Source organism: Carcharodon carcharias, chromosome 8 (genome assembly GCF_017639515.1).
Source record: "Carcharodon carcharias isolate sCarCar2 chromosome 8, sCarCar2.pri, whole genome shotgun sequence".
Classification (NCBI taxonomy): Eukaryota; Metazoa; Chordata; class Chondrichthyes; order Lamniformes; family Lamnidae; genus Carcharodon; species Carcharodon carcharias.
This window is the reverse complement of record NC_054474.1, coordinates 88,420,028-88,438,084: the sequence shown is the minus strand read 5'-3', so window position 1 is coordinate 88,438,084 and position 18,057 is coordinate 88,420,028. Positions and strand designations below refer to the sequence as shown.

At 42.5% G+C, this 18,057-nt stretch overlaps 1 protein-coding gene across 1 annotated transcript in view; it reads left to right on the top strand.

Annotated features, from left to right (window-relative positions):
• The first annotated feature begins 2,612 nt into the window (after nucleotides 1-2,612).
• The window catches only part of LOC121281230 (sialic acid-binding Ig-like lectin 13), a 65,704-nt gene continuing 50,259 nt past the window's right edge, over nucleotides 2,613-18,057 (top strand). Inside the window, exons 1-2 of the mRNA XM_041194039.1 lie at nucleotides 2,613-2,722; nucleotides 6,452-6,570. Of these exons, the coding sequence (XP_041049973.1) occupies nucleotides 6,519-6,570 (52 nt within the window). The 5' untranslated portion in view covers nucleotides 2,613-2,722; nucleotides 6,452-6,518. The remainder of the gene's footprint in view (nucleotides 2,723-6,451; nucleotides 6,571-18,057) is intronic.

The window sequence follows — 18,057 nt, the reverse complement described above, 5'->3', positions numbered from 1 at the left end:
CAAGAATACCAGTTGTAAAGGGAACAACAATTTATATTGCATGAGAAGATAGTGCTGATTGGTTGACAAGTGGATTCTGATAGAGGCATTACCTTGGTGTATTCTCCCTAGCAAGGCCTCTTAGTGGAAAAGCTGGGCTGTTATTTTCTTCTCCGTCGCCATCAAGTGCAGGATCCTTGACAGAAATTCACCTCTGAAAACTTTAGCCTTCAACACTCAGATGATACAGTAGCACCATGGCTCTGTCAACGGCCCCTATCGCAATAAAATCTAACTCCTTGAGCAAGCTTTTGATCATCTGCCCTAACATTTCCTCACGTGGTTCAGTGTCAAAATATATTTGAATAATCTTCTGTGAAGTGCCTTGGGATGTTTTACAATATTAAATGCGTTATATAAACGCACATTGCTCTTTTGGTAATCCAGAGGTTTGGACTAATATCCAGAGAATTTGAATTCAAATCCCATCATAAAGGAAATCTGGAAAGAAAATGCAGGTATCAGTGAAAATGACCATGAGGTTGACAGCTTAGTATGAAACCCTGATGGGTTTTGTCTTTTTAGGGAAGAAAAGCATATCTGGCCTATATGTGACTGTCGGCTAACAGCAACAGCAACATTCTCAGAAGTAGCCTAACAAATTCTTCAGTTGTGTTAAACTGCATTGCTCCAAGAAGAAGTAGGAAAGAAAGTCTTGCATTTATATAGTGCCTTTCACAGCCTAAGGATGTGCCAAAGTGCTTTACTTTTAAAGTGTAGTCACTGTTTTCCAATTAATTTGTGAATAATAAGGTACCACAAACAGCAATTAAATAAATAGATAAAAACAAAAACTGCGGATGCTGGAAATCCAAAACAAAAACAGAATTACCTGGAAAAACTCAGCAGGTCTGGCAGCATCGGTGGAGAAGGAAAGAGTTGACATTTCGAGTCCTCATGACCCTTCAACAGAACTGGGTGAATCCAAGGAGAGGGGTGAAATATAAGCTGGTTTAAGGGGGCGGGTGGGGGCGGCGGCGGGGGGGAGGGGGGGGCGGGCGGTTGTTGGTGGTTGGGCGGGGGGAGAGAAATGGAGGGGGTGGTGTAGGGACAAGTAAGCAGTGATAGGAGCAGATAATCAAAAGATGTCACAGACAAAAGAACAAAAGAACACAGAGATGTTGAAGTTGGTGATATCTAAATGAACGTGCTAATTAAGAATGGATGGTAGGGCACTCAAGGTACAGCTCTAGTGGGGGTGGGGTGGAAAGGCTAGCAGGGCATAAAAGATTTAAAAAAATGGAAATAGGTGGGAAAAGAAAAATCTATATTAATTATTGGAAAAAAACAAAAGGAATGGGGAAGAAACAGAAAGGGGGTGGGGATGGAGGAGGGAGTTCAAGATCTAAAGTTGTTGAATGTAAAGTGCCTAGTCGGAAGATGAGGTGCTGTTCCTCCAGTTTGCGTTGGGCTTCACTGGAACAATGCAGCAAGCCAAGGACGGACATATGGGCAAGAGAGCAGGGTGGAGTGTTAAAATGGCAAGCAACAGGGAGGTTTGGGTCATTCTTGCCGACAGACCACAGGTGTTCTTTGCAGAACACCTTTGCAGAACACCTGTGGTCTGTCCGCAAGAATGACCCAGACCTCTCTGTCGCTTGCCATTTTAACACTCCACCCTGCTCTCTTGCCCACATGTCTGTCCTTGGCTTGCTGCATTGTTCCAGTGAAGCCCAACGCAAACTGGAGGAACAGCACCTCATCTTCCGACTAGGCACTTCACAGCCTTCCGGACTGAATATTGAATTCAACAACTTTAGATATTGAACTCCCTCCTCCATCCCCATCCCCTTTCTGTTTCTTTCCCCTTCCTTTTGTTTTTTTCCAATAATTTATATAGATTTTTCTTTTCTCACCTATGTCCATTATTTTTAAATCTTTTATGCCCTGCTAGCCTTTCCACCCCACCCCCATTAGAGCTGTACCTTGAGTGCCCTACCATCCATTCTTAATTAGCACATTTGTTTAGATAATATCACCAACTTCAACACCTCTGTGTTCTTTTGTTCTTTTGTCTGTGACATCTTTTGATTATCTGCTCCTATCACTGCTTGCTTGTCCCTACAACCACACCACCCCCTCCAGTTCTCTCCCCCCACCCAACCACCACCCCCCCACCCCCACCCCCTTAAACCAGCTTATGTTTCACCCCTCTCCTTGGATTCACCCAGTTCTGTTGAAGGGTCATGAGGACTCTAAACGTCAACTCTTTGCTTCTCCATCGATGCTGCCAGACCTGCTGAGTTTTTCCAGGTAATTCTGTTTTTGAATTAAATAAATAACCAGATCTATTTCAGGCTCACCACCACTTTCCCAGGGCAACTAGGAAATAAACATGTGCTCGATGTTTCACTCTGTCAAAAGGAAACTGAGACATGCCAGTTGTTGTCGCTATAAGATATGTGTTACAGTATGTTTTTTGAGATGTCATCTTTTAATGCACGCCTTTGTTACTTGTCAAGGGAGGCTTCTATACATAATCTACTTCCTTTTTTTCTCTCTGCTGGCTTGTGAGAATCGTGTGTCTTCTATGCTAGTTCTTCTTTATCCTGGTTATCGCTGCCCTGTTTTTACCATTGCTGCTTTTCCTTTACCCCCAGCCTGGCTGCATCCAACTATAACATAGCTTGAACGCAAAGAACCGGTCTACTTAAAGAGAACATTGTGCCAATAAAGGTGAATGGTAAGGGCATTTTCTTCTTTTCATTAAGAGGAAGTTAGTAAATGATCAGTTTATATAAAATGTATTTTTACATGTATTTGTAAATTATGAGTACTATACAGTCACATTTTTTGTCAGGAGTAAATTTTGAAGTATAAAACTCTTACCTCCACTGATAGAATTTAGATCCAGAAAATATTTTTCGAAACATTTTAGAAAATGCTGCAAAATTACGTCTAAAAATAAATTACAAGGAAGATAATTAGATTTCAGATAATTTGCAAAAGAGCCAGAATAGAGAGTTAAGCAGCATTTGTTCAACATAGCAAGCTGCTCTGATCTGAAACGCACTGCCTGAAAGGATGGTGAAAGCAGATCCAATCATAACTTTCAAAGTTATACATGGACATGAAGAAAGAAAGAATTCAGGGCTACGAATGCACAGAGCAATGAATTGTATTGTTCCTTCAAAGAGTTAGCATATGCCCGATGGGCTGAATATGCTGTTAGATTCTATAATAGTCAATGTACAACAGGCTTGGGTTTTCACTCAGAACATGCTTTTGGTGAGCCTGTTCGTTTGAAAATCGGAGGGGGTGATGTGATGATGTTGGAAGGTCATTTCGGCAGGAAGACTTTAGTGCTTGTCAAGGTGCCAGGGCAGGTTAATGAAATACTTTTCCATTCTGCTAGCATAAAGTCTTCTGTGATCTTACCCAATAATGATCTACAACCTCATTGATCGAAACCTGCATCTGCACCAATGCAATCATTTCCAACATACTCTCATTGGTCTGGACTAAGCTTGTCCATATTCAGCTAATTTGCACTGAATTAGGGGTACCTATTTGACACAAATTCTGGGAACAAGGATAAAACTGTCTAAAATCAAATCTCTTAGAATGCTTAGGTCACAGTTTTGAGCTGCTTATCACCACTGGCGCCAGCACTCTGAAAACCCTGAAGCCATACAATGGAATGGCACAGGCCCCACGTTGGCCAAGGTGCCAGTGCAGGCATGCCATTTGTGCACCAGTAGTCTGAGAAAAGTGGGACGTCAATCAATTGTTCTGGCTAATCTGACACACTTTGCACAAACTTGCTCTGCGTATGTCCCCTGAAGATTCTGCTAATAGTTATCAGTTGAACATGTGTTCAGCAGCATAACAGATTCCTAGCAGCACTAATTAAAGGGTCATTCATCCAATCTGCAGCTGACATACTTTTGGTTTACCCCTGCTGTGCCAAAGTTTGTGGAAGACCTACAGCTTACTTGTTTTAGTTTTGTGGTGAGGTGTTGCATAATTTCAAGGAGAACAGAGGAATTGGTCCCCCAACACTGCATTAGTTATGTAGGTTGTGGTCTGTGTCTGCAGCACGACTAGGAAACGGAGCTGGGTGTGCAGAGAGAGGCATCTCTGTGAAGAGAGAGAGGGGAAGGAGGCTTTTCCACAGATGGCTCTGCCCAACCCAAGCTTTTTCAGGGAGCATTTCTCATATTTCCACCTCCCCAGAAGCAATGCCAGAGGTAGCTCAGATTCAACAAAGTGATCACAGAACTATGCCATCTCTTTTAACATGACTTGGAGCCTCACACCAGGGCAAAGTTGGTGATACCAGTGGCCATCAATGTCACAGTGATACTGAACCATGAGGAAGCGACATATCTAACGTCCCCCAGCACGTTATCATTGTTGCATCCAGGAGGTGACAGAGGCCATCTATGCAAGGAGGTGCAAACCATTGTTTTCTCCTTCAGCAGGGAGAAGCAGGAGGAGAGGTCAAGTGGCTTTGCCAGGATTGCAGGATTCCAATGGTGCAGAGCACCATCGGCTGCAGCAAAGCAGTTCTGCAGCCCCTGTCCACCCACCACCACCCCAAATGTCAAAATGGTGGGGTATATGAACGGTAAGTGCTACCATTCTATCAATGCAGAATTGCTGTGTGCCCATGCACAGTACATAATGTCAGTGAATGCAAACTCCTGGCAACAGCCACAATGTGTTCATCCTCAGGCAGTCTGCCATCCCACAGAAGGTGGCTGCTATGGCGATGAGGGATACCTACGGTAGTCCTGACTGGCGATCCCCCTCCACCATCCAACCCCACAACGTATGTAGAAAAACAGCACTGAAGCCACCAGGAAAGTCATGGAGCAAACCATCAGAGTGCTCAAGCAACATTTCCAATGCCTGGACTGCTTGGGGGAAGATCTCTAGCGTTGCTGGTGGGGATGTCCACGTTCCAGATGGTTTGCTGTGTCTGTCATCACATTTCCATTGTGGGGGTGCATCCATTGTCACTAGTAATCTGCAGGTCACCTCAGGATGAGCAGGAGGAAGAAGAGGAGGAGGAGGAGGAGGAGAAGGGAGGGAGTATGCATCCTGGATCCCTTCACTCCATTGAACTGTCAAAGAAAATATGTTCAGACTTGGTTTCCCTAAGGGGAACATTGCCATTGGTCCATCATTCCCCACCGTAACAATCATTTGTGAAACCTCCTCAAAGCAACCCCTTGGCCAAGATTCTGCAATAATTTTTTTAAATTAATATCTTTATCTAACAACACATCCAATTATGCAAACAAAACTGAACTATTCACCCTTGTGCATTCCCTTGTTGTGCCTGTCTTGAGAGTGCAGATGGCCTTGGAGGATGTCTTCCAGTAGCTATGGGCCTGTGTCAGACTGCTCCATTGTGGCATGGGCACCAGCAGTCTGGGCTGCCTGGCTGAGAGGCAGCAGCAAGAGCACTGGCAGAGTGGCTGTGGTGGAAGCACATATGCTTTTATCTTAAGAGAGAACAGTAGGTTTAAACTCCATGGAGCCGCTGCCACTCCTACATAATCACACTTCAATCCTAGCAATCTTTGGGACACAGGTTGCTTCACTTCCAGGGGAGTTTACGTGGCCCAGACCCACAGCCATGAGAGTAGCAGGCTGAACCTGCTTGGTTGCAAGCACGAATCTCATAACCTTCAAATGAATCTTCCACCTGTGCTGCAGTGGAAGCTGAGACAGTGACCACGGAACACTGCATTATAGGTGGGCCCACTAATACTGCCATGGTGGAGAGGATGGGCTCCAAGCTCCTCACAATGCCCTGTGCCACAGCCCTGACATGAAAGGAGGCTGACTGGCACACCTTCCATTGCACCAAGCTTCTCAGTGTGCATCCTCATTTTGGACACCATAAGTTCTGCCACGTTAGTACACTAACTGTGAGGCACGGGCCGTTGCTTTCAGGAGGTGAATAAGTCCCATACCTTCCCCTCTAGGTTTGGCAAGTTTGATTGGACATATTTCTGGAGACTTCATTACATAACCGTACCCCCCAACCCTCCCAACCATCCCACACAGTCAAACAGCCTTTGCTCCCCCATCTCCAATATTTACATGACCAGTTAATAAAAGGGTTCAAAATAAAAAAAATACACCTTTTTTTTCATGCCCCTGTGAGTTTTTCCTTTCCTGTTGCTCACCGCAGGGTCCAAAATATTAATCCTCAATTCCTGGAGAATCCGGAACAACTCAGGAGGATTGGTAACCCTTTCTTCACCACCACGGAGTCATTTCTTTCCAGAAATCTTATTATAAGATCCTAAAGGCAGTGGTGCAGAGGAGTTAGAGTCCGCGAGTACAATGAGAGTTCAGATCTTGGTCTGACACATGTGGCAGTTCAGGCAATATCCAATGCTAAGCCTGATTTAAATAATCTCTTTGACAATATGGTCCATTGTCTATTGTGCAGGTATCAATGAGTCTGATTGTCCCCAGCTGCTGTGTGTACATGTCCCTTCGAGGGTGAGATCTTCAGAATGAGCGCATCATACTGGACCCTGATACTTAGAGCCGTGTGTCTCATCCAGGGTGAGTATCCAATTCCACCAATAACTATGTTTAAACTTTATTTTTTTTCCTTCCTTCTTAGTTGCCTTCCTCCCTCTCTTCTGACCCTTTTAATGACATGATAATTTGTTATGCAAATCATTCTTTCCAGCCCAGATAGGGAATTACTTAAAATGAAAATAAAAATAAAAATACATGGAAATACTCAGCAGGTCTGGCAGCATCTGTGGAGAGGAACACAATTAACGTTTTGAGTCCGTAGACTCTTCAACAGAACTAAGGAAAAATAGAAAAGGGGTGAAATATTAGCTGGTTTAAGGGCGGGGGGGGGTAGGACAAGAAGAGCTGGATAGAGGGCCAGTGATAGGTGGAGATAGCCAAAAGATGTTATAGACAAAAGGACAAAGAGAGGTTGAAGGTGGTGATATTGTCTAAGGAATGTGCTAATTAAGGGTAGAAAGCAGGATGAGAAAGGTACAGATAGCCCCAGTGGGGGTGGGGTGGGTGAAGGAATCGAGAAAGACTAAAAGGTAGAGATAAAACAATGGATGGAAATACATTTAAAAATAATGGAAATAGGTAGGAAAAGAAAAATCTATATAAATTCTTGGAAAAAAAAGAAAAAAGGGGGGATCAGAAAGGGGGTGGGAATGGAGGAAAGAGTTCATGATCTAAAATTGTTGAATTCAATATTCAGTCTGAAGGCTGTAAAGTGCCTAGTCAGAAGATGAGGTGCTGCTCCTCCAGTTTGTGTTGAGCTTCACTGGAACAATGCAGCAGGCCAAGGACGGACTTGTGGGCATGAGGGAATTATTAAAATTGTTAAGGCTCATGTCTGCATGCAGTAACCACTACTTAAGATGTTTTTTTAAAAAGCTGTTAATTTTTTTTAACTTTTCCTTTTGATATGATTTTCGCTCTCTATGTCCAATTATCTTTCCCTCAATCTAATTTTCTTTTCCTCAGTCTATTTCTCCATCATCATCTGATTCCTCTTAATTCACCATCATTCTCTATTGTTGCACTGTTTCTTTCTCGATCCTCAAATCCCATTGAGTAAGGAACTAGGCTGTTGGTCCTATCACATCGACTGATATTATCAGCTCACACCACCAGAAAATTAAACAACAAAAAGCTTCGAGCTGAAGGGTGCTGCAAATGTTTAACTAATAGTACAATCTATCAGGCATCCCACTCCAGCATGATTTTGTCTACTATGTTGTGTAGATGGGAACAGGAATTTACAATGGGACATTTACAGACTGACCAAGGCTGGGATTTTCTGGCCCTGTCGTGGGCGGGACCCATCGCAGGAGATTTGGCGGCACAGCCGAAAGTCCACTGACTTTCAGAGGAACTGGACAATCCCGGCAGTGGGCAGGGGTGGAAAATCCTGCCCTAAGTGCTTGAGCAAAGCTAATGGAGTTCAATATGGGGAAGCGTGAGGTCATCCACTTTGGACCTGACAAAGGCAAAACAGAGTATTTTCTTAAATGGTGACTGAGAGACAAAGATTTCCTTGGGAGCAAAGAGAACGCAAATCTAAAAAGGTAGTGCACAGGAACAAAAGTATTCAAAAAGCCTAATGAAATTTTAACCTGTATTTCAAGGGAATTGGATATAAAAGTGAAAATTGGTGCTTCAATTATACAGCATCTTAGTCTGACTCCATCTGAAGTATTGTGTTCAGTTCTGGGCCCTGCACCTCAGGAAGGAGACATTAGCCTTGGAGGGGGGTGCAGCGCAGATTCACCAGAATTATGCCAGGGCTTAAATTCTTCAGTTCATGAGACCAAACTTGGCTTGAATTCCTTTGAGTGTAAAAGGTTGAGGGTGATTTGATTGAAGTGATTAAAATCATAAAGGAGTTAATAGAGTAGATGCAGAGAAACAATTTTCCAATGTTTCTCCAGTACAAGTAGGAACAATCTTTGCCCCCTTAGTAGCAGACTGAGAACAGACACACACATGGCATTTTGTAAGGAGAGGGTGGTCCATGGTATTTGACTTATAACACTGCGTAGAATTTATCATAAACTTTTGAATTTAGATTTACTATTGCCATATTGAATATATGGGAGACAATTGGAAACAGTTCACTGCCAGCAGTGTTATTAATCAACCTTACAGAGAATAACATTGAGTAATCCATTTTTTCCTATGTATGTCTACCTATAACGTAGTAAAAGCCATGCTTCAAGCATATGCTTCCCCTCTGTAATGTTTTATTGATCATGCTGCAACTCTCTCTGTGTGACATTTTTTAAAACTGAAATACAAGTGTCTAGGTAATGCGCATTCTCCCCAGGTATTACATGTTCTTCAACTGGTGCAAGAGCCATATTGTCAGTATATTAAAAAGGAGAAGCCAGGGTTAATCTGCAACTGAGCAAGTAAACTCTGACCTCTCCCAGTGTTTACATAACAGCAATAAAACTTTGTGGTCTTAAGGTGAAACTATAAGAGCAGAATGATATATGTTATTGGAAAGGGTTTTAAACTAAAATGACAAAGGAATGGACACCAGCATATTGGAGTGGAAAGAAGGAATAAAGTGCAAAAAGTGGGTGTTGGTTGGTGTAGAGAAGGAGGTAGCACCATATTAGATATGAGCAGAGTAACAAGGACTACAAAGAATAAAAAAGACAGGCTTAGAATGCACTTTTGTATTAAGGCACAAGGTGTTGCAAATAATTTTGGTGAGCTACAAGCACAAATTGCCGTATGGGGGTATAATGTAAAGGCAATAACGAAAATGTGGTTTGAATGTGGTGCGAACTGGGCACTTAATATTCAAGGATACAAATATCCAGAAAAGATAGGGAAGGAACAAAGGGAGGTAGAGTGGCAGTAGTGCTCTGAGAAGACATTGTCGTGTTGGAAAGACAGGATGCCCTTAAGGGGGCAAGGATAGAATTCATTTGCTTAGAGTTGAGAAGCAAGAAAGGTATGAGCACTCTATTGGTGGTATTTTATGGGCCTTCAACAGTTAGAGAGGGCAAGCTAGAGGAGCAAATCTGCAAGGAAATCAGAGATGTACAAGTGATGAAAAAAAAACAAAAATACCTGGAAAAACTCAGCAGGTCTGACAGCATCTGTGGAAAGGAATACAGTTGACGTTTCGAGTCCGCATGACTCTTCAAATGTGGACTTGAAACGTTAACTGTGTTCCTCTCCACAGATGCTGCCAGACCTGCTGAGTTTTCCCAGGTATTTTTGTTTTTATTTTGGATTTCCAGCATCCGCAGTTTTTTGCTTTTATCTATGTGCAAGTGATGATATTGGGGGACTTTAATGGGACTTTACCCAAATATCAACTGGGATAATGTTAGAGTAAAGGGAAAGGAGAGGGGGCAGTTTCTGAAATGTGTACAGAGAAACTTCATTGACCTGTATATCCTTGGTCAAACTAAGGAGGAGGTATTGCTAGATCTGGTGCTGTGAAACAAGGTGGGCAAAGTGGACCAAGTGTCTCTGGGGGAGAACTTGGGTAAGAGTGATCATTGTGTCCTGAGGTGTAGACTAGTATTGGAAAAGAGCAAGGAACACAAGGAACACCACCACCTGGAAGGTCCCCTTCAAGCCACTCACCAACCTGACTTGGAAATATATTGCTGTTCCTTCACTGTCGCCGGGTCAAAATCCTGGAACTCCCTCCCTAACAGCAATGTGGTTGTACCTATGTCACATGGGCTGCAGCAGTTCAAGAAGGCAGCTTACCACCACCTTCTCAAAGGTAATCAGGGATGGGTAATAAATGCTAGCTGAGGCAGCGATGCCCACATCCTGTGAATGAATTAAAAATAAAAATCCAAAGTAGAGCTTCTAAATTGGAAGAGGGCTAACTTCCATGGGATAAATGGGGATCTAGCCAGGGGCCAAGGACTGATAGATAAAATGGGAATGGAACAACAGATGATCTTTAAGAGGACAGGTTTCAGATACAGACCATTCCAACAAGGGGGAAGATAGGAGAACCAAAGCCAGGGTGCTTTCAATGACAAAGGAGACAAAGAATTTGATGAAACAAAAAGAGAGAGGATGTATGATGCAAGTCATGTGAATTCTTCACTAAGAACCAGCCAAATTCAGGCCTTGTTTTCTGGATTACTTGTCCAATGGTATTACCATGACATCGCTGTCTCACCTATTCGGGCTGGAAGATAGTGTTTCTCAAGTTGCAAGGGTCACTGCTATTTTTGAATCACATGAATGACTTGGATACTGCAATGCGGAGTAAAACATCAACATTTGCTGATGATACTAAATTTGGAGTTGTGGCTGACAGTGAGGACGATACCAATCAACTGTGAAAGGACATAAATAGCGTAATGACTTGATGGAGCAGACAAGATTTCAATAAGAAACAGAAAACTTTATTACAGAGAGCTTTTTCAGGTGCTCCATGCTGGATCAGGACTCTTGACACGAAGCCCCACCCTCCTGATTGTCTGTGCTTAGGACTCATTTGTTGGAGCCTCCCAGAACATCAGGTGACCTCTAATAAACAGCAGGAGAGGCTGTACCCACAGTTATCACAAATAGGTTAGAAGAATGGGCAGAGAAGTGACAGATAGAATTCAATGCAAAATGGTGAGGTGATGCATTTTGGCAGAAGGGATAAGGAGTGACAATATGGGCTGCCCCTGAGGGTGGTAAAAACAAAGATGATCAATAATTTTGAAATAAAACTGGATGGGTATTAAAGGGAAATAAACTTGCAGGCAAATGTGGATAAAGCAGGTGAACGCAACTGACTGGATTGCTCTACAGAGGGATGGGCCAAATGGCCTCCTTCTGTACTGTAATGATTCCATGCCACTGTGCATTACCTGGTATAATGCAGTAAAACATGCATCACCTGATTTGGCTTGAGAAATACAATGGGATGGCTTTCAATATTATCATTAAGATGGAACAGCTGCATATACATTTCCTGTTTTCTGTCACATTTGCTTTGTTAACATTTTGGGTCACTAGCCTTTCAACATAACAAGAAGAGATTAGAGATGATCAGCTTTTAAGAACGTACACAAGGAAAGCAGAAAGGCATATGGGGAATTTATAACATATTAACGTAAGATGTGAAATATAACTACACAAAACTATGCAGCATCACCAGAATTCATTTCTGATGCATTTCGCACTTTATGCAGAATACTTTTAATAGCCTGATGCTCCACTTTTTGATCTGTATTTCACATTTATCTACTCTGGGCTTTTCAAGCCTTCTTATTTCCTTTATATTCTCAGGGACAATGAGATGAATTGCTTTATTTTTCACTCTGCAGGTTGTTCTGACCTGGAATGCACTGCCCAAAAGGGGGATGGGAGCAGATTCAGTTGTGATGTTCAAAAGGGAATCAGATGTATACTTGAAAAGAAAAAGGAAATGTGCGGAGCTATGGGAGCAGGGGACTGTGATTAATTGTATAGCTCTTTCAAAAAGCCATGATGGGTCAAATAGCCTCTCCTTCAGTGTTGTGTGAATATCTCTTTCATGTTGCTGAACAAATTGCACCTACATGGAGTCTAATTTTAATTTTGACCTATTTTAAATAGAATTTTCTCTTTATGTTACACTGTTTTACATCTCTTTCATACTTCCTATTTTTCTTGTGTGCAGCTGTCAGTAGAATGAGCACAAATGGGCAACAAATCGTTTCCTCCCTCGGATTTATTCCCTGATGTTATTTTGAACTAGTCTATGCTCTTCCTGTTGTATTTTCAAACACTTTTCTGGTCCTTTTATTTCTCTTCAACAACAACAACAACTTGCGTTTATATAGCACCTCTAATAAAGCATTCCAAGGTTCACGGGAGCATTATAAAACAAAATATAACACCGAGCTATATAAGGAGATAGGTCTAAGACTCATTTGCATCACCTAAAGTGAAACTAAGACCATGAAGCCAACTATTCAAATTTACTTTAAGCAAAAGAAGCAGCATCAACTCAATCTTTGCTGTTTAGAATTTTAAAACTCATGTAAGGAGATATTAGTCAGGTAACTAAAAGCTTGGTGAAAGCTTGGTAAGAAGTGACTTAAACGAGGAAAGTGAGGTAGAGAGGCGGACAGCTGCTTGAGGAGGGGTTGTGGGATGGGGGGAGGGTATGGGTGGAGGGAACTTCAGGGCTTAGGGCCTAGCCAGCTGAAGTTGCAGACACGAATGGTTGGAATTACTAAAATCGGGTTTACGCAAGGCATCATAATGGGGAGAGAGAGCAGAGATTCCAGGGGGTTGTACAAGGTTACAGAGATAGGGAAGGCTTAGCCTTGGAGGGATTTGCAAACAAGGATGAGAACAGAATGGATGACATGTTGAACTGTCTCAGCTGTGGAAGAATGCTCACCACACACAAGGTTTCCCCAATGTGTGGCTGCTTCTGTCCCCTCCCCCGCAGCATGCGTTTGTGCACTACCATCAAACCGTGCTGCCTTGCATCCACGCCCCCACTTCCTCAACTCACCCCAACCGCAGTGCAGCCCTTGCCCTGGCATTGCACTGTCAGCCAGTAAGGAAAAAGCAACTGTGCCCTCACCTGAATTTATGTGCCTCTTCCTTAAAGTTGAATAGGCGAACTTCATAAGCTCTGTGCGACATTAGTGTGCACTCACCTCCGAGTTCACCTCAAAGTTCACTTCACCAGGTGCATGCCTATTAAATGCTGTTGTGAAACACACCAACATGCTCGGATGATCCAGTGTGGAGGGATGATTATGGCAAGCAGAGTTTATAATTATATGCAGATGTATTAATATGATGTTCCCTACATGCAGCAGTGGGAAACGCCGCCATTGACTGGTGGAGCGGATGATCGCACACTGGTTTCACGACGGCGTGAAACTGATTTTTGGCCTTCCCGCCATATTGTCTGCTCATGCCTGCCATGACGTCCGATGCCCACGGGAATGGAAAATTCCGGCCATGGCTGCAGGATGGCATAGATTGGGACCTGAATATTGAAGGGTATGTAACATTTAGGAAGGATAGGAAGTTAGAAAAAGATGGAGGGGTGGCTCTGTTAATTATTCATGGTATTAATACATTAGGGGAGATGACCTAAGTTCAGGAAACTAGAATGTAGAAGTGGTTTGTGTTGAGATGAGAAATGAAAAAGGCAAGAAGTCCCTTGTGGGAGTGGTGTACAGGCCCCCTAATTGTAGCTACATGGTAGGACACAACTTAAAGGAAGAGATAATGGGAGCTTGTCAGAAAGGTACAGCAATAATCATGGGGGATTTTAATACTAGAAAAATCAGATGGGCAAAGGATGCTAAATGAAGAGTTCATAGAATGTTTTTTAGTTAGCTTCTTAGAGCAGCAGATTCTGGAGCTAACCAGAGAGCAGGCTATACTAGACCTGCTATTGTGCAACAACATGGGATTAATTAATAACCTCATAGTGAAGGCACCCTTTGGTAGCAGGGATCATGACATGATTGAATTTTACATTCAGCTTGAGGAGAGAAAGGTGGGTCCAAGACTAACATTTTAAACTTAAATAAGGGCAATTATAAGGACATGAATGCTGCGGTAGCTAAAGTGAACTGGAGAATGAAGTTAAGGGATAGGTCAATAGAGATGCAGTGGCATACATTTAAAGGGATATTTCAGAATACAAGGATAGATACATTCCAACAAGGAAGAAAAATTTCAAAGGGAGAACCCACCATCCATTATTAACAAAAAAAGTTAAAAACAGTATCAAACTTAAAGAAAAAGTGTATAATTAGACAAAGGCATGTGGCAGATCAGAAAATTGGAAAGAATATAAAGAACAATAAAGAATGACAAAAAGATTAATAAGGAGGGAAAAATTAGAATACAAGAGAAAGTTAGCTAGCAATATAAAGTCAGATAGTAAGAATTTCTATAGATATTTAAATAAGAAAGTTAACAAAATGAACCCTGGTCCTATAGAAAGTGAATCTGGGGAATTAATTATGGAAAATAAGGAGATGGCAGATCAATTGAACAGATATTTTGCATCAGTCTTCACTATAGTGGATACAAGTAACATCCCAGTAATAGCTGTAAATCAGGAAATGGAAAGGAGAGAGGAACTCAAGAAGATTACAATTACCAGGGAAGAGGTACTTAGCAAATTGGAGCTGCAGGCTGACAAATCCTGGGTCCTAATGGACTTCATGCTAGGATCTTGAAAGAAGTGCTAGTGCAATAGTTGGTGTTGGTTTTAATTTTCCAAAATTCCCTAGATTCTGGGAAGATTCCATCAGGTTGGAAATAGCAAATGCAACTCCTTTATTCAAAAAATGAGGGAGACAGAAAGCAGGAAATTATAGACCAGTTAGCTTAACATCTGTGATAGGAAAAATGTTGGAAAAGTTATTATGGCATAACACTTAGAAAAATATAAGGCAAACAGGCAGAGTCAACCTGATTTTGTGAAAGGGAAATCATGTTTAACCAATTTATTGGAGGTCTTTGAAGGAGTCACAGGTGCTGTGGATAAAGGGGAACTGGCAGATGTACTATACTTAGATTTCTATCTTTATCATTTGATAAAGTGCCACATCAAAGGTTTTTGTGGAAAATAAAAGTTTGTGGCGTAGGGCGTAACATATTGGCATGGATAGAAGATCAGCTAGCGAACAAGAAACAGAGTAGGCATTAATGGGCTTTTTTCTGATTGCCCAGATGTAATGAGTGGTGTGCCACAGGGATCAGTGCTGGAGCCTCAACTTTTTATAATTTATATAAATGACTTAGATGAAGGGACCAAAGTTATGGTTACTAAATTTGCTAATGACACAAAGATAGGAAGGAAAGTAAGTTGTGAAGAGGACATAAGGCTGCTACAAAGGGACATAGATAGGTTAAGTGCATGGGCAACGATCTGGCAAATGGAGTATAATGTGGGCAAATGTGAAATTGCCCATTTTGGCTGGAAGAATAAAAAAGCTTATTATCAAAATGGTGAGAGATTGCAGAGCTCTGAGATTCAGAGAGATCTGGGTATCTTAGTGCATGAATCACAAAAGGTTAGTATGCAGATACAGCAAGTAATTAGGAAATCTAATAGAATGTTATTGTTTATTGTGAAGGGAATTGAATATAAAAGTAGGGAGGTTCTGTTTCAGTTGTACAGGGCACTGGTGAGACCACATCTGAAGTATTGTGTGCAATATTGGTCTTCTTATTTATGGAAGAATGTAAATGCATTGGAAGCAGTTCAGAGAAGGTTTACTAGACCAATATCTGAAATGGACAGGTTGTCTTGTGAGGAAAAGTTAGGCAGGCTAGGATTGTATCCACTTGAGTTTAGAAGAGTAAGAGACGACTTGATTGAAAACTTTAAGATCCTGAAAGGTTTTGACACGGTGGATGTGGAGAGGATGTTTCGTCTTGTGGGAGAATTTAGAACTAGCAGTCACTGTTTAAAAATAAGGGGTTGTTCATTTAAAACAGAGATGAGGAGAATTTTTTTCTCTCAGTGGATAGTGAGTCTTTGGAACTCCCTTCCACAAAAGGCAATGGAAGCAGAATGTTTGAATATTTTTAAAGCAGAGGGAGATAAATTCTTGATAAAGAAGGGGGCAAAAGGTTATCGGAGGTAAGTGGGAGGTTGCAATCAGATCAGCCATGATCTTATTGAATGGCAGAGCAAGTCAGAGGGGCTGACTGGCCTACTCCTGCTCCTAATTCATATGCTTGTAATATATACACTCCCCACATCATCTGGGAGAGGTGAAGAAACAGATTAAAACCTCAGGCCAATTAGGTTGCAAAAAAATGGAAATTTCTTTTGGAACCTCCTAGGTGATCAACACTAGTTCAGGAGTTCATTCTGGTTCTGCAAATTCCACACAGTGATCGCCACCCCTGCCAGAAATAGGTTAAACTCTCACTTGAAGGAATTCGGTGAAATCAGTCTCCACCACGCAAACTGTTTCTGTTCCACAAGTCCACTGTTCTTAGAAAAGAACAACCTCCTGAGGCCTAACCTAGTTCTAGCCTTACATAACTTGAAATTGTGGTGTTCCCTAAGCTATTCAGTAAAACCAAGCTGTTTACAGCAGCACGATCTATTCTCTTCATCATCTTGCAAACCTTGATCAAGTCACCCTTAAGTCTACTTACCTGTAAAATGGATAGTCTCAGCACTTTTCATCTATCTTCATTTTATTTATTTATTTATGTTTATTCATTCATGGGATGTGGGCTTCGTTGGCTGGGCCAGTGTTTATTGCCCATCCCTAATTGCCCTTGAGAAGGTGGTGGTGAGCTGCCTTCTTGAACCGCTGCAGTCCATGTGGTGTAGGTACATCCACAGCGCTGTTAGGGAGGGAGTTCCAGGATTTTGACTCAGAGGTAGTGAAGGAACGGCGATATATTTCCAAATCAGGATAGTGAGTGACTTGGAAGGGAACTTCCATGTGGTGGTGCTCCCACCTATCTGCTGCCCTTGTCCTTCTAGGTGCTAGTGGTCATGGGTTTGGAAGGTACTGTCTAAGGAGCCTTGGTGAATTCCTGCGGTGCATCTTGTAGATGGTACACACTGCTGCTACTGTGCATCAGTGGTGGAGGGAGTGAATGTTTGTGGATGTGGTGCCAGTCAAGCAAACTGCTTTGTCCTGGACGGTGTCCAGCTTCTTCAGTGTTGCAGGAGCTGTACTCATCCAGGCAAGTGGGGCGTATTCCATCAAACTCATGGCTTGCGCCTTGTTGATGGTAGACAAGCTTTGGGGAGTCAGGAGGTGAGTTACTTGTTGCACGATTCCTGGCCTCTGACCTGCTCTTGTAGCCACAGTATTTATGTGGCTAGTCCAGTTCAGTTTGTGGTCAATGTTAATCGCCAGGATGTTGATATTGGGGGTTTCAGTAATGGTAATGCCATTGAACATCAAGGGGCAATGATTGGATTTTCTCTTGTTGGAGATGGTCATTGCCTGACACTTGAGTGGCACAAATGTTACTTGCCACTTGTCAGCCCAAGCCTGGATATTGTCTATGTCTTGCTGCATTTGGACATGGACTGCTTCAGTATCTGAGGAGTTGTGAATGGTGCTGAACATTGTGCAATCATCAGCGAACATCCCACTTCTGACCTTATGATAGAAGGAAGGTCATTGATGAAGCAGCTGAAGATGGTTGGGCCTAGGACACTACCCTGAGGAACTCCTGCAGTGATGTCACTCCTACCGTTACTGTCATGGATAGATGAATCTGTGGCAGGCAGGTTAGTGAGGATGAGGTCAATGAGGATGATGTTTTTCCTTCTTGTTGGTTCCCTCACCACCTTCCACAGACCCAGTCTAGCAGCTACGTAATTTAAGACTCAGCCAGCTCGGTCAGTAGTGGTGCTACCGAGCCACTCTTGGTGATGGACATTGAAGTCCCCCACCCAGAAAACTTTCTGCACCCTTGCCACGCTCAGCGCTTCCTCCAAGTGATGTTCAACATGGAAGAGTACTGATTCATCAGCTGAGGGAGGGCGGTATGTGGTAATCAGCAGGAGGTTTCCGTGCCCATGTTTGATGC